This window comes from Coenobita brevimanus, chromosome 55 (genome assembly GCF_032717465.1).
Source record: "Coenobita brevimanus isolate Jiangsu-jjx chromosome 55, ASM3271746v2, whole genome shotgun sequence".
In the NCBI taxonomy this organism is placed as follows: domain Eukaryota; kingdom Metazoa; phylum Arthropoda; class Malacostraca; order Decapoda; family Coenobitidae; genus Coenobita; species Coenobita brevimanus.
This window is the reverse complement of record NC_137008.1, coordinates 40,060,254-40,075,806: the sequence shown is the minus strand read 5'-3', so window position 1 is coordinate 40,075,806 and position 15,553 is coordinate 40,060,254. Positions and strand designations below refer to the sequence as shown.

At 43.0% G+C, this 15,553-nt stretch overlaps 1 protein-coding gene across 1 annotated transcript; it reads left to right on the top strand.

Moving 5' to 3' along the window:
- Positions 1–727: 727 nt before the first annotated feature.
- On the top strand, positions 728–4,871 carry LOC145401303 (uncharacterized). Its single transcript, XM_080273630.1, has 6 exons — positions 728–785; positions 849–1,094; positions 1,211–1,771; positions 1,830–2,174; positions 2,210–2,902; positions 4,630–4,871. The coding sequence occupies exons 1-6, from the start codon at positions 728–730 to the stop codon at positions 4,869–4,871; spliced, it is 2,145 nt and encodes a 714-aa protein (XP_080129756.1).
- The last annotated feature ends 10,682 nt before the right edge of the window (positions 4,872–15,553 follow it).

The following is a 15,553-nucleotide window of genomic DNA, read 5'->3' as shown; positions in this document are numbered from 1 at the left end:
TACCAAAGCTCAGTGCACAGGAAACATGGGACTGGTAGTGGATCCCTTGCTGGAACTGGATCTGGAACTCGGCTGAGTGTATCTGGCATTCGAACTCCGGACAGGCCATCTTCCACCACCCATGGAGCTTCATCCAGTGCCACCTTCGGAAGTGAGTTACATGGTACCAAATCACCACAGGCTGTAACTGGTAGCCATACATCTACTTTCCAAAGCTCCTCCCTTAGAGGATCAGATAGTGGAGTGTCATCGGGAACACTGGGAGCTAGGCCATCTGCTACCCATTCTGGAGGCCAGTCATCAGTTCATGGGACTGCAAGTGGTCAGTACAAGCCGTCTACCTCCCAGGCGGGCTTCACTGGTCCCCACCAAACTAGCTCCTTTAAATTCTCTTCAACCAGTCATAGCACTGGTATAGGTTCTGGAACTAGACCATTTTCCTCCTCTAGCCTTGGAACTGGAACTTCGTCCAGTATTCGTGGCTCAAGACCAGGCTCAGTATCCAAACCGGCAATAGGCAGTACACACTTTTCATCAGTATCAGAGAGGCAACAAGTAACTAGTTCGACAACCGACTCTGGAGCTGACAGCACAAAATTTGGTCCTGTAAAAATAGGTACTTCAAGCATTCAGCTAACAGGTACAAAGACATCTCCAGGAACAACTTCAGGTAGACCTACCAGCCAGTTCACAAGCCAGAAGTTTACCTTCTCTGGCACTGGCTCTCATGGAGGTTCTCTTGGCACTGGTGCATCAGGGACCACTGGCACGGCAGGCACTCATGAGTCAGGCACAGGGATAGGCAGACCTGGAACTGGAACTTATACATCCACCTCAACCTCTCACAGAACTGCAAGTGGATTTAGTACTGGAACCACTGACACCAAAACACCGTCTACCGAAACAGATACCGGGTTTTCTGCTGCAACAACTGGAAGCAGGTTTCCTACTGGAACAACAGGAACTGGATCCATTACAGGAACTGGAAGCAGGTTTTCTGCTGGAACAACAGGAACTGGATCCATTACAGGAACTGGAAGCAGGTTTTCTGCTGGAACAACAGGAACTGGATCCATTACGGGAACTGGAAGCAGGTTTCCTACTGGAACAACAGGAACTGTATCCATTACAGGAACTGGAAGCACGTTTCCTACTGGGACAAGTGGAACCGGGTTTTCTGCTGAAACAACAGGAACAGGATCCATTACAGGAACTGGAAGCAGGTTTCCTACTGGAACAACAGGAACTGGAAGCACGTTTCCTACAGGGACAAGTGGAACCGGATTTTCTGCTGGAACAACAGGAACTGGATCCACTACGGTAACTGGAAGCAAGTTTTCTACTGGGACAACTGGAACCGGATCAACTACTGGAACCGGAACCAGGCTTTCTAGTGTGTCAACTGCAGCAAAGCCCTCGTCTGCTGGTCAGTATTCCTATCAAAGCTCTGTACGCAGGACCCATGGGACTGGTCATGGGTCTCTTGCTGGATCATCTACAGGAGCTGGAAGCAAGCTTCCTACTGGGACAACTGGAGCTGCATCAACTGTTGGGACAGGAAGCAAGTTTTCTACTGGGACTACTGGAACCGGCACTGGTACTTCAAGCGTTCAGCTAACAGGTACAAAGACATCTCCAGGAACAACTTCAGGTAGACCTACCAGCCAGTTCACTAGCCAGAAGTTCACCTTCTCTGGCACTGGCTCTCACGGAGGTTCTCTTGGCACTGGTGCATCAGGGACCACTGGCACGGCAGGCACTCATGAGTCAGGCACAGGGATAGGCAGACCAGGAACTGGAACTTATACATCCACCTCAACCTCTCACAGAACTGCAAGTGGATTTAGTACTGGAACCACTGACACCAAAGCTCCGTCTACCGAAACAGATACCGGGTTTTCTGCTGCAACAACTGGAAGCAGGTTTCCTACTGGAACAACAGGAGCTGGATCCATTACAGGAACTGGAAGCAGGTTTTCTGCTGGAACAACAGGAACTGGATCCATTACAGGAACTGGAAGCAGATTTTCTGCTGGAACAACAGGAGCTGGATCCATTACAGGAACTGGAAGCAGATTTTCTGCTGGAACAGGACCTGGATCCATTACGGGAACTGGAAGCAGGTTTTCTGCTGGAACAACAGGAACTGGATCCATTACAGGAACTGGAAGCAGGTTATCTGCTGGAACAGGACCTGGATCCATTACAGGAACTGGAAGCAGGTTTTCTGCTGGAACAACAGGAACTGGATCCATTACAGGAACTGGAAGCACGTTTCCTACTGGGACAAGTGGAACCGGATTTTCTGCTGGAACAACAGGCACTGGATCCACTACGGTAACGGGAAGCAAGTTTTCTACTGGGACAACTGGAACCGGATCAACTACTGGAACCGGAACCAGGCTTTCTAGTGTGTCAACTGCAGCAAAGCCCTCGTCTGCTGGTCAGTATTCCTATCAAAGCTCTGTGCGCAGGACCCATGGGACTGGTCATGGGTCTCTTGCTGGATCATCTACAGGAGCTGGAAGCAAGCTTCCTACTGGGACAACTGGAGCTGCATCAACTGTTGGGACAGGAAGCAAGTTTTCTACTGGGACTAGTCATGGCGGTGCTGGTTCAGGATCGCTAGGTTCGACAACTGGTTTTGGCTCGGTTGGTTCTCTTACTGGAACTTTTGCTTCAGGTACAGTCTCAGGTTCTAGGGGAACACACCAAGGTTCAGCTGGTTCTGGTCATGCCTCAGATGGCCGTGGTACTACTTCAGGCACGTTCAGTTCTGGGGCCCACGGATCACCCACTACTTCAGGCTTTAGTGGTTCCCGAGTCCACGGTTCTGCTCACAGAGGATCTGTTGGCACCGGCTTTCAGTCTGCTGTCGGTTCCAACGTGATTAATGGCGCAGGTGAGGGAGGTTACTGGTGCAACCACTGAAGGGTCATTCATCAGACACAACAAAAACAAAACATAACCATCATACCACAGTAACACCAGTACATGTGTTAAATTCACAAGTTGGCCGCCCGAAACAGAAACTGGAAAACTCGTGGGAACAATCATCACATGACTTTAACTGGCATTTCATTAACAGACTTCCATATATAAACAATTAAAAAATAATAGGATGAACAACTCTGGACTTATTATCACAACCTTCTTATTAACACAAAAACGAACACATCACTTAACTAATAAGCAAGATAATGAACTAACAGACTTTAATAAAGAGAGGACATAATGTATGACTTACTCTATATAGTAAAACAAGACAAAATGCACAATTTTTTTCTACTTTGCTCATTCTTCTTAGCATGCCTGAGTTAATGGAACGGTGTTTTGAATATTTAAAGATTCTATAAACCTGCGTAAATTACGTAGTCTAGTAGTTCTACATTACCTTAAGAGTACGCATGCTCAGTTTTAAATAATACAATATATAACCCTTTTTTGTAATCGTTGTTGACAAGACTATGCAATATTACTTCTTACTACTGTCTAAAAGAAGCTAATTTGCATGAAATATATCAGTAATTATAGATTTTCTTAGCATGGAACACGTGCAGCACTAATAAATAACACTAGTTTCGACTTTCTGAAGGTCAGTAGGTTAAGATTAATTCCACAAATACATTAACCTTTCTGGAAACAACAGAGAAAACTAAAGTATATCATCTTAAGATACATACTAACATGAGAAAATAGAAAACACACATACACGCACACATGACTCTTCACTTCAACTGTTTGTATGTGTGCCATCCTCTCTGTTCATTTCTGCTTTAGTGTGTCCTGTGCTGTAAGAATCAGTTTTTGTCTTAACTTTCTGACTTACGTATACATTATTTAGCAATCAAATGATTTTTTTAAATTTAGTAATAAGACTTCATACAAATACGTCATTGCTCCATAGTGTACTGTCACTTTGTTGATATCAGTGTTGTGTCTTTGTTCAGTGTCCTTAATGCTCTTTCCTCCTCTTCTTTCCTCTTTCATCGTCTCTTATGTCCCTTTCCCACATCTTTCACCTTCACTCAATTCCTTCATGCACGCATCCTTCCGTGCCCGACGTCAATCCTTCCCTAATGTCTTATGCCTCGCACTCCTCATCCACCACTTTTCCCATTCCTCCCCTAAATATCTATCCTACTCCCGCTTCCACACATCTCCCATTCTTACTATTTCAAGCAATCTTCACAACAACTTTCCAGTTATAACACTTGCTCGCCATACCCTAACACTCGTAACTTTATTTCTAACACAAAACTCTTCACTTTCCATCCTTACGACTTCCAGACACATCTCATTCACAACGCCCTTCATGCACAAACACTCTGAATATACACAACTTGCCTCCTTTATTTCAATTGCTCCCATTCCCTTTAACATATCCTAAATGCCATGGCCCTCTCTCACCATCCCTTCCTCTACACACTCCCTTCCATTTCTCTCCCTCCTCTTTCCTTCAAAACATCCCAGTTTCTACGCCACTCTCCCCAACTGTCCCTCTCTTTCACCACATCGCATTCCAATTTCCAAACCCTTCCATCATCACCCCTCCGCTGTCAAGTAATGAACCCTTCTGCCGTCAGCACCATCTCTCGTTTCTCAACTCCCCCCAATATCTTCTTTCAGTCTCCACATCCCCCTCAGTCCAACTCCCAAGGCCCCAACCCCGACCAGAAGATGTAGATGGCTACTGCCCCGAAATAACCCCACGTCCTTGTGACCTACTTGGCAAAGCTAAGCCAAAACAATGCAAATCGAATGGTGACTGTGGAAAAGGGGAGAGATGCTGCTTCGACACCTGTGAGCACCACGGTCCCATCAAACACTTTGTCTGCAAGCCAGTCCTCCCTGATTCCCCGGGTTGGTGAAGAGAAGGATGGAACGATGGACGGACGAGCGGAAGGAGAGCTGTCTGAGGTGAAAACGAAGCAATATGTAAAAAAATAGTAAAAGATAAAAGATGTTGTGGAAAGACGGAGGGAAAAAGAGCTGAGAAACAGGACACAAAGAAATTTGGGCAGAAGACTGATGAAGCATGGCCAAGATAAGAAAGCTGTAAAGTCGATCAGACTAATATAGGAGTAGTGAAGAAGAGTTAGGAGAAATCATGCCTAAAAACTGTGAAGTAAACCCTCATTGTGGGCGCCCAGTGTGACGTGATGTTCAGCAACTTGGGATGACATAATAATCGTATGTGAAGTAACAGTGAGACGACATTTTTTTTTACAAGGCAAGAGAAGATATATATATTACAGTGACAGCATTATTAGAAAATCAAAAATTCATGCATAAATGAATAAACTTAAAAATCCAGTACTAGATGTTTATCATTTCAACCCACAGATTAACATAGGTAGACGAAGAGCACTGATGAGCTAGAATGTAAAACATCTCAGGAAACAATTAGACCTGATATACAAAATGAAAAGTACAGACATCAGCCACAGCTTCCTGTCATCTAATCTTACGCGTGACTGTAAGGAAGTCACAGCCAAGAATTCACACCAACGACCACCCGTTGCTCAGTATTAAGGTTTGAAGCTTTGTTAGACTGTATAAGGAACAATATGCAACGAGGCTGTTGCCGTACAGAAATGGAAATATTTCGATCTAACAACAACAGATCTTAGCTCAGTTTAATACCGTGGCTGCGGCTTCCAGTATTAGCTGACCTGTTGCTTCACAGAACAGTGTTTTTTTGAAAAATTCACGTGTCTTCATGTCCAACATATCTCAAATGAAGCCATGGCAAAAGAGCAGAAGGAACGATAGTGGCAGCTAATATAAAATTACAATTGTTTCCTTCAATAACAAACATATGATTGGATACAAACTGAGATAAAAGTCTACTGATATGGCTCACTTGGCGGAAAGTTAAAGAGATTACTTGTTCTTCAGGGTAGATGGAAGACACAGAGACGGATTTCTAAAGGCAGGCATAAAAGTAGAGTAATATAGGAAACATCAGTAAATACATAGGCACAAGTAAATGAAAAGGGTGGGGTATGGCAAGTCCTTGAAACAATACAGCATGTAATCAGAAGTGTAACTGACCACCACCACAACAGATTCCTCTGTATAGCCGTGAGTCATAGCGTCTGCTCGTCATCTACCCTTACACCTGACTGAAAGGATGTAGTAGTCAGGATTTCACAAATGCAGACATCTTTTGGTAGGTCAAAACTCTGCTATGACTGCTTGAGTAACTACGTCGTCGTGATAAAGTCTATTAAAGCTTCGAAACTGCACCTTAACACTGAATAACGGGTCTCTGTTGGGTGTAAAATTCTGGCTAAGTCTTCCCTCCAGCCAGGGATGGGAATAGAGGATGAGCACAGTGTACTAATGGAAATAAGAATTCAAGAGCATGGCATTAATATCTCGTTTTAGATCAAGACTTGGAGGGAAATACAAACTTTCCTCTCTTGTTTCACACGAACAGTGACTGCAACAAGTGTTTTGAGAGAATCGTTACATGCTTACGCCAGTGCAAAAAGGTCTTTATAGAGGTTTCTACCTCCTTCCTTCGTTCTTTTTTAGATTAGTCCTGTTGTTTGATACGCAATAAAATGCTAAAGTAGCAATTTTTCTTTTTATCATAGAACCATAATCGGGAATGAGATAATAAGAAACAACTAATTTCAGTGTCTTCTACCGTCTCTTCCATACTAATCTGATCTACTGTACATTTTACAAGTTAATATTCACCTATGTTTTAAGTATATTTTATGGCAAAATAATGTGCAATAATAACACACTGAAGAAAATTTACGTACGATATTGAGAAGTAGCTTGGTAGCGGAAATGGTGTAAAGGACCAAGGTAAAGATTATGAAAAGATTGGCCTGAGCATCGCAGGATCAGACGCCCAATACCTGTAATCTGAAATGGAAGTGCTCCGTCCAGAGGGTCTACTGTGGTGATACTCTACACCGATCAACAAAGAGAGAGAGAGAGAGAGAGAGAGAGAGTGTGTGTGTGTGTATGTGTGTGTGTGTGTGTATGTGTGTGTGTGTGTGTATGTGTGTGTGTGTGTGTGTGTGTGTGTGTGTGTGTGTGTGTGTGTGTGTGTGTGTGTGTGTGTGTGTGTGTGTGTGTGTGTGTGTGTGAATTAGATGAAAGTTTGGCTATTTGTGAGTATGGATGTATGGACTGTATGTGCAGTAGGAAGACCTATGTACTATTATGTATTTTGGTCTATATATGTATGCACAGGATTATCACTAACTGTTTTCTACTCTCCTGCTATCGATGGGCAGCTCTGCTAACTCTAATATACACTTTTAGTCTGTTTTCCTGATCTACGAGCCCTGAATGACAACTATTCATAGAACCGAAAGACTCCTTTCTCTGTTGCTGAAGCTGTCGTCTTTCCTAGCCCACTTACTTATACAGGTAAAGACGTGGCATACTATGGGAGGGGAATGTGAAAAAAAAAAAGGACCCAGAAATGTATTACCTCCAGTGGTAGTATATACAGTAGGAGTGGCAGTCTGCAGAAACCCCATAGGTTACTGCACCATAGGTTATCAAGAACTCGACAGCGTTTGAAAATGTGAGAAAACCGGGGAGACTGTGTGTGTGTGTGTGTGTGTGTGTGTGTGTGTGTGTGTGTGTGTGTGTGTGTGTGTGTTTTATGCGAGGAAGAAGGAACCAAAGGCCATGAGCCCGCAGTAACAGTTCCCTCCAAGAGAAAAACAAAATACAATAGAGAGCCAAATTCAAGATCCGATCATTTTGAGATGCCTGGACACACTACGTTTGAAAGACTGGAGATCATAGGCAGCAGGAAATACAGACAGAGGGAGACAGTTCCAGAGCTGACCTGTTGCATAAATGAAAGACTGGGAGTAACGGTTAACCCTTGCATTAGAGAGTTGGACAGAAAAGGGATGAGAGTTTGCTGCCAGACGGGTGCTACGCGCCCGTCGTAGTGGTGGAGGAATGCAAGCAGACAGTTCAGAGGAGCAGTGACCATTAAAGTAGCGATAGAAAAGAGATAAAGATGCAACAGTGCGGCGAAGAGACAGAGGTTGAAGGGAGTCAGTAAGAGGAGGAGAGTTAATGAGACGAAAAGCCTTTGACTCCACCCTATTGAGAAGAGCTGTATGTGGGGAGCCTCCCCACACATGAGAGTTGTACTCCACACAGGGGCGGATAAAACCCCTGTATAGAGTCAACAATTGTGCAGGGGTAAAGAAAGAGCGGAGTCGGCTTAGCACACCCAATCTCTTGGAAGCAGATTTTACAAGAGATGTGATATGATCTTTCCAAGATAAGTCACGAGTAAATGAAACCCCAAGCATGTTCAAGGATGATGCAGGATTAAGCTGAATATTATTAAACATTAGTGGGTATACCTGTGGAAGATTTTGTCGGGTTGATAGGTGTAAGAACTGAGTCTTAGATGCATTAAAGACAACCATATTATTTTTACCCCAGTCAGAGATATGAGCCAAGTCAGACATTAGGTGTGCCATAGCCTCATCCCTTGTTTCTTGAAGTAACTGTTGAGATGGGCGTTGCGGGAACCGAATGGAAAGGTGAAGGGTGGAGTCATCAGCGTATGAGTGGATAGGGTTAGATGTACAGCTTAGAAGATCATTGATGAATAAATGGAAGAGAGTTGGTGATAGGACAGAGCCCTGAGGAACACCACTGTTGATAGATCTAGGAGAAGAACGATGGCCATCTACAACAGCGGCTATAGAACGACCAGAAAGGAAGCTAGCGATGAAGGCACAGATAGAAGGATAGAAACCGTAGGAGGGCAGTTTGGAAATTAAAGATTTATGCCAGACTCGATCGAAAGCCTTTGAGATGTCAAGTGCAATGGCAAAGCTTTCGCCAAAGTCCCGAAAAGAGGATGACCAGGAGTCTGAAAGGTAGGTGAGAAGATCGCCAGTGGAGCGTCCCTGACGGAACCCATACTGACGATCGGAAAGAAGGTTGTGATAGGAAAGATGCCTTAAAATTTTTCTATTAAGAATTGACTCGAAAACTTTTGAAATACAGGACGTTAAAGCAATTGGACGATAGTTGGAGGGTTGGGAGTGGTCACCCTTCTTTGGGACTGGCTGAATGAGAGCAAACTTCCAGCAAGAAGGAAAGGTACAAGTTGACAGACAAAGGCGAAATAGTTTGCCTAGGCAGGGTGTAAGCACAGAAGCACAGTTCTGAGAACAACAGGAGGGACCCCATCAGGCCCATATGCCTTGTTAGTACTGAGGCCAGTGATGGCAGAAAATACATCAACTGAAGAAATTTTAATGTCAGCCATGAGGAAGTCAGAGGGGGGAAGTGATGGAGGAATAGCACCGGAATCGTCTAAGGTGGAATTGGAGGAGAAAGTCTGTGCGAAGAGATCTGCTTTATCAGTAGAAGAAATAGCTACAGAACCATCAGAGTAGAAAAGAGGAGGGAAGGATGATGAGGTAAAGTTGTTAGAAAGATTTTTGGCAAGGTGCCAGAAGGAGCGGGAAGAATTCGAGTTGGAGAGTCGAGAGCATTTAGTATGGATGAAATTATTTTTAGTAGAGCGAAGAACAGACTTAGCACGATTCCGGGCAGAAACGTAAAGATTATGTGATTCAGGGGTGGGTTGGCTCCGGTACCTTTTGTAGGCCTTCTCTTTGTTGCGGACAGCATTAGAACAAGCGTGATTCAACCAAGGCTTTCTTGCATTAGTCAAAGGATATGAGAAAGGAATGTATGCTTCCATGCCCGAGACAATAACCTCCGTAATGCGCAAGGCACACTCAGATGGCTCACGGCCATGGAGGCAATAATCATTCCAGGGAAAATCAAAGAAGTACTGCCTGAGGGCCTCCCAGTCCGCGGCTCCAAAATGCCATAGACGACGTTTCCCTGGAGGGTCCACAGGCCGTACCGAAGTGATAGGACAGGTTAAGGTAATAAGGTTGTGATCGGAGGAGCCCAACGGAGAGAAAAGATTAACAGAGTAAGCAGAAGGATTAGTTGTTAGGAAGAGGTCAAGTATGTTGGAGCTCTCTCCAAGGCGGTCAGGGATACGGGTAGGGTGCTGTACAAGCTGCTCTAGGTCATTAAGGATAGAAAAGATGTAGGCTTGTTCACCAGGTGGATCGGTGAAAGGAGAGGAGAGCCAAAGGTGGTGGTGAACATTGAAATCTCCAAGAATGGAGATTTCAGAGAAAGGAGAAATGGACAGAATGTGTTCCATTGTAGAAGTAAGATAGTCGAAGAATTTTTGATAGTCAGTAGAATTAGGGGATAAGTAAACAGCACAGATATATTTAGTCAGAGAATGACAGGAAAGCCGAAGCCAGAGTGTAGAGAATTCAGAAGAATCAAGTTCAGGAACACGAGAGCAAGATAAGTCGTTGCGTATGTATACGCAACAGCCACCTTTGACTTTGAAATGAGTATAGAGAAAGTAGGAGGATACAGAAAAGGGTTTGCTGTCAGTTGCCTCAGACAGCTGAGTCTCCGTTAGAAAAAGAAGGTGAGGTTTAGAGAAGGAGAGGTGGTGCTCAACAGAGCGAAAGTTAGATGAAAGGCCGCGAATGTTGCAGAAATGAAGAAGAAGAGAGTCAGACAGTGGTTCCAGGCACCTCGAGTCATCACCGGGAGAGGGGCAGATGGCGGGGGCATTTATGGTCCCCCCCCCTGGGGACTCCGAGGCTGGGTGAATTGACACCATTTTTGGTGAATTTTGAATAGGAAGTGTAGTGTGTACTGTGCATGTAGTTTGGTGAAGATAGTTAGAGAAATTTGTACTGGAGAGCATGCTGGCCTACTCTCTGTGTAACTGAGACACTGAAAAAGTTCAGCAAAGGGGGATGGTCAGGAACTAGTCCTGAGGGCTGATGAAACGGGAGCTCCAGCACTCCCTGTCATCAGCTTTCCATCCACCTCGGGAGTACTACCCTGCTCGACTGGTGCTACAGTCGTGTGTACGTGTGTGTGTATATATATATATATATATATATATATATATATATATATATATATATATATATATATATATATATATATATATATATATATATATATAGAGGCCAATCTCTGAAGATGAACACGGTATAGCGTGAGCAGCATAACTAAAACTTAAGCCTGAAGGCCAAGGTCACATACAATTGTCCGAATGGTGAAGGAGTACACAGAGGAATGAAGAATGAATTTAAATTCAGCAGCTAGAAAGGCAACAGATTACGCTGATGCATAAACGGCAAGATTATACGTGAGACTTGTCAGTAATATCACATACAATAACCTAAAGGGCAGTATTTGTTGTCACTCTATGCAATATAGATTGTGGGATTATTACCTTAACCTGAGTTAGTCCATGGAGGTCCTTACATTCAACTAAATGATGCTCCGTGATTTAATCTCTGGCCACATGGCCCACTTTTTTCGCTAGAACCTGTACTCTGACCCTTATTATCGACCAAAGGTTCCCTGTGGTGTTGATGGAGTACTGAAGATGTGGATGACTTAGAGGATGACAAAAAGGAAGATGGCAAAGTGGCTGAGGATGGACGAGGTAGTCGAGGATTACGAGAAGCGTACGATGATAACCATGAAGAAAGAATTATGGTGGAAGAGAGATGGCATTTCCGTTAAAAATTAGGAGGCTAGAGCTTGCTGAGGAGTCCCTAGGGTTTGTAACATTTATTTGTTGGAAGGTGACCAGCTAAGTCAGTCGGTATACCTGACCGTGTGTTTCTGCTGCAGCGATGGTTGATGTAGGTACAGTATATGCAAGTTTCTCTGCGCTGGCTTTAAAAGGTTATTATTATGCAATATGAGCGCCCTACTGTACATGTCCCCACGCATGTTTCTCGGGTTCTCTAGCTCGCAAGTATAAAATTTCAATAAGTTACCAGAAATTCACGAACTTTTCATGGCTTTTTTTTCTGACTCGTGGGAATGGAGGGGTGATAATTTTTGAAACAGGTAGAAACCTACTCAGTCTTCGATGTCTGCCCCTCGCTGGGATCGAACCCAGATATAGCTGCTTTCATCCAAGAAAATAAGAATCAAAGGCAGGAAACCTAAAGACTCTGTCACGAAGTTAAAAATAAGACATCCATTGTGAAGATTAGTTCATGTTGAGATGCCTGGACACACTGAGCTTAAGAGACTGTGGGTCACAGACAGATGGAAAAACAAAATGAAGAAGACAGTTCCAAATGAAACTGGTTGTGTACACTTGGTATAATAAGCATCGGGAGAGGGAGAGGGGATTTTCAGACTGAGCAATCCTACTTGTCGCAAGGAATGGTGGGCGTGCCTGAGACATTTCCTTCCTACAGTCGCGGCGCACGACTCTGAGGTTGTCATTACCGTACCCTGGCAACTACCATTCAAAAGTGCGTCCGATTTCGTATCATATTATACACGAATCATATTATTATGCACGAATATATTATACATGAATATTATTATACACGAATCACATGCGTCTCATTTTATACACGAAATCAGACGCACTTTTTGAATGGTAGGTTGCCAGGGCACGATAATAACAACCTCAGAGTCGCGCGCCGCGACTACAGTACGGAAGGCCAAAAGTAGCTCTTATCAGAAACATATTATTTTGTTACTGAATAAAAGGGCAAGAGTAACGCTATATAATTCTTTAACTAAACAATATGCAATTTGGAAGGTCTAATGCACATCCTGGACTACAGTGACCATGACAAGGGATGAACTGCTATATAGTTATACGATAAATGACGGAGGGACTAAATCGAAACTCCATGTGTATATTAATTTACAACCACTTATTATTATATTGTGTGTGTGTGTGTGTGTGTGTGTGTGTGTGTGTGTGTGTGTGTGTGTGTGTGTTAGAACAATAAGTTAAAGGTCAAAGTCAGAGACCTAGGTTAGAGGCTAACGTATTAAAATCAACTTCAGCAGTTTTTATTCCATTTAGATCACACATGCGGGATGGTTCAAAGGTAAGATAAGAATGAAACGACTCAGTTTTGTGAACCATCAGTCAAAGGCCAAGGCCGCTGAGCAAGATCAGTTCGACTCATTGGGTGGGGGGTAGGGGGAGTGTTAACAAAATATCTCAAACAATTTTCATCTGCTTTGTATAAACTTATTGGATTAGGTGAGGCTTACACAAGAGACTGACTCTTTAACGATGGGTCAAATGTCATGGTCACATAGTAAAGTCAACTTAAAAGATTGTATCCGATTCATTCTAAGATTTTTGGAAGATTTCGGGTTAAAACAAGAATAAAGGGATGCAATTTTGAAAACAACAGGTAAAATAATTAAGGTGGGAAAAAGAGGTAAGGTCAAGGTCACTGGGCAAAGTCAACTCGATCATTTTTTTAAACCAAATTTCGTGGAAGAGTTAAGAGTTAGGCAAGCATGAATAGGAGTAAAATATTTGGCCTAAGAGCAGTTGGCGGCCGCTGGTGTTGCACTGTCTGGATACTCCCTCTTGTATTCTTACCGCTATTACAAATGCTCTTTGAGATATGATACACTGACAGTCTTCTATATCATTTGCCGTAGACACATACAAAGCTTTTTCGAAACATCGAATGAGTTCCACAGCTTAACATGCCGTCCATATGAAGCAAAGCTTTACCACAGGGACAATAAATTCGAAAAGTCTTGTATAGAGTTTATCAATGGTTTAAGTGCCTGTGCGTCAATGAACCGATCAGAGTTCAGCTTTGGCACAACCCTTACAGCTAGTTATGTCTCTTTACAATAATATTTTCTGGCTATTGGACTAAATTTTAGCAGAATATCGTCTGGCGTTAGTTGAGATGGAGTATTATAGTTTTTCTGGGCATGAGTATGTCACGAATCAATTCGCGACATTTCCCTTTTGTGAGAAGCCACGAACTATTAGTGGAAAACTCACTGCGTATCGCTCAGCTAACCGTTTCTCCCTCCATTTCGGGGTACACTTTTCAAAACATTCGTCACTGTTTTCAAAAGTGACCGATTTAATGCACGTCACTAAGTGCTGTGCTGAGCGATACTATTGTTTTTTATTGTTCGCCTCTGCTTCCCTCAACCGTTAGCCACGCCTTCTTCCGGTGGCCTGTGCGTCCTGCTTATCCATTATTTGAATTCAGTCCAATTGTTGTTGCGACGGAGAGAGGTCCTGTGCCAGCAGTGTGAGGTCAGCTAGTACCCAAACTCCACAGTTCTTCAGTACTTCCATCCTAGTTCAGCTTGGGTGATACACAGCATTCATTGACTAGTATTTCCTTTTTGTATTTTGTAGTCATAAGAGTTTAGTTAAGGTGTTTTTTCCTAGGCGTAAGTATTTAGCTTTTGTGTGAGTGAGTGAGTGCGTCTCATTTAATTTGATTTGAATTGTAACGTTAAATTTATTTTTTGTGATTAATAAATTTAACAGTTCTTTTCCTTGAGCTCAGTGTAAAGTAAAATCTTGTTTCATTTCTCCATAATTAAGCTTATTTTCCATATAGCTCCTAGCTTGCATAAACGTTGCTTTCATAACTGGTACTTAGACCAGTCTTGTTGTATTAACTTAAAATCCGTTGTGCCAGGAGTTAATGCATCAGCAAGAACCTGATGTTATTATTATTAGTATTAGTTATTTATTGTCAGGGGTGAAGTAACTTTCTCCAGAGGCTAACAGTACAGTAATTCAGCAATTGTGAGTAATTAGTCTCTGCTGTGTACTGTTGAGAAAGTTTATAAATTCTCGATCTTAGAGAATCGTAACAAGTCAGCGTAAAGTAATCATTGCTTGATGTAGCAAGACAATCATTGTCTCTGCTCTTCAATATTATTGAATATTATTATCAATCAAATAATATTTAACCATATATTTTTAAAAACTCCGCGATATGATAAAAACCCCGTGACAATTGGCGACCTCGCCAGGATATTAACTCCTAGCTCTAAAGCTATTCACGAGATAGTGCTCACTCATTCATATTTAGGTATTTATAATTAAAGTTTATAGGCACAAGTTTACTGGTGTTTACCGTTAATTTAGCAAGTGAGTTTTTGCTTTATTAATCAATAGAGTACTTAACTCTAGTTTATTTTTGGTAACGCCAGACGATTTTATTCGCTCCTGGGAAGTCGGCGTACCCATTGTGTTTATTATTGAGTCTTCCCAGTCATTTGCATTTTTGATTTATTTTTGCCAGTTAACTAGATAAGACTGGTCACCACTAGCTTGTGTCTGTACTCTTTACTTGTGTTTATTAGTATTCGTCGCTAAGCAGTCAGTACTCAATTTCGGTTTTGCTTAATAAATTAGCGCCATGGCTACTACTGTATTTTTACAGGAAGCCAAAGATATGGGTCTTTCGGACCCAACCGAAATTAAAGAGTATATACTCTCACGGCATAATCAGGAACAGCAGCGCGAGAATGATGCCCGTGAAGAGCGTAAGATTCAGCGCGAATACGAGCGAGAACAGCGTGAGGAACGTGAAAGAGAGCGTGAGAAAGAGCGCGAATACGAGCGTGAACGACATGAACGAGAGCGACAACAGCGCGAACACGATCAAAAACAACGCGAACTCGAGCTAGTACAAGAGCGAGAACA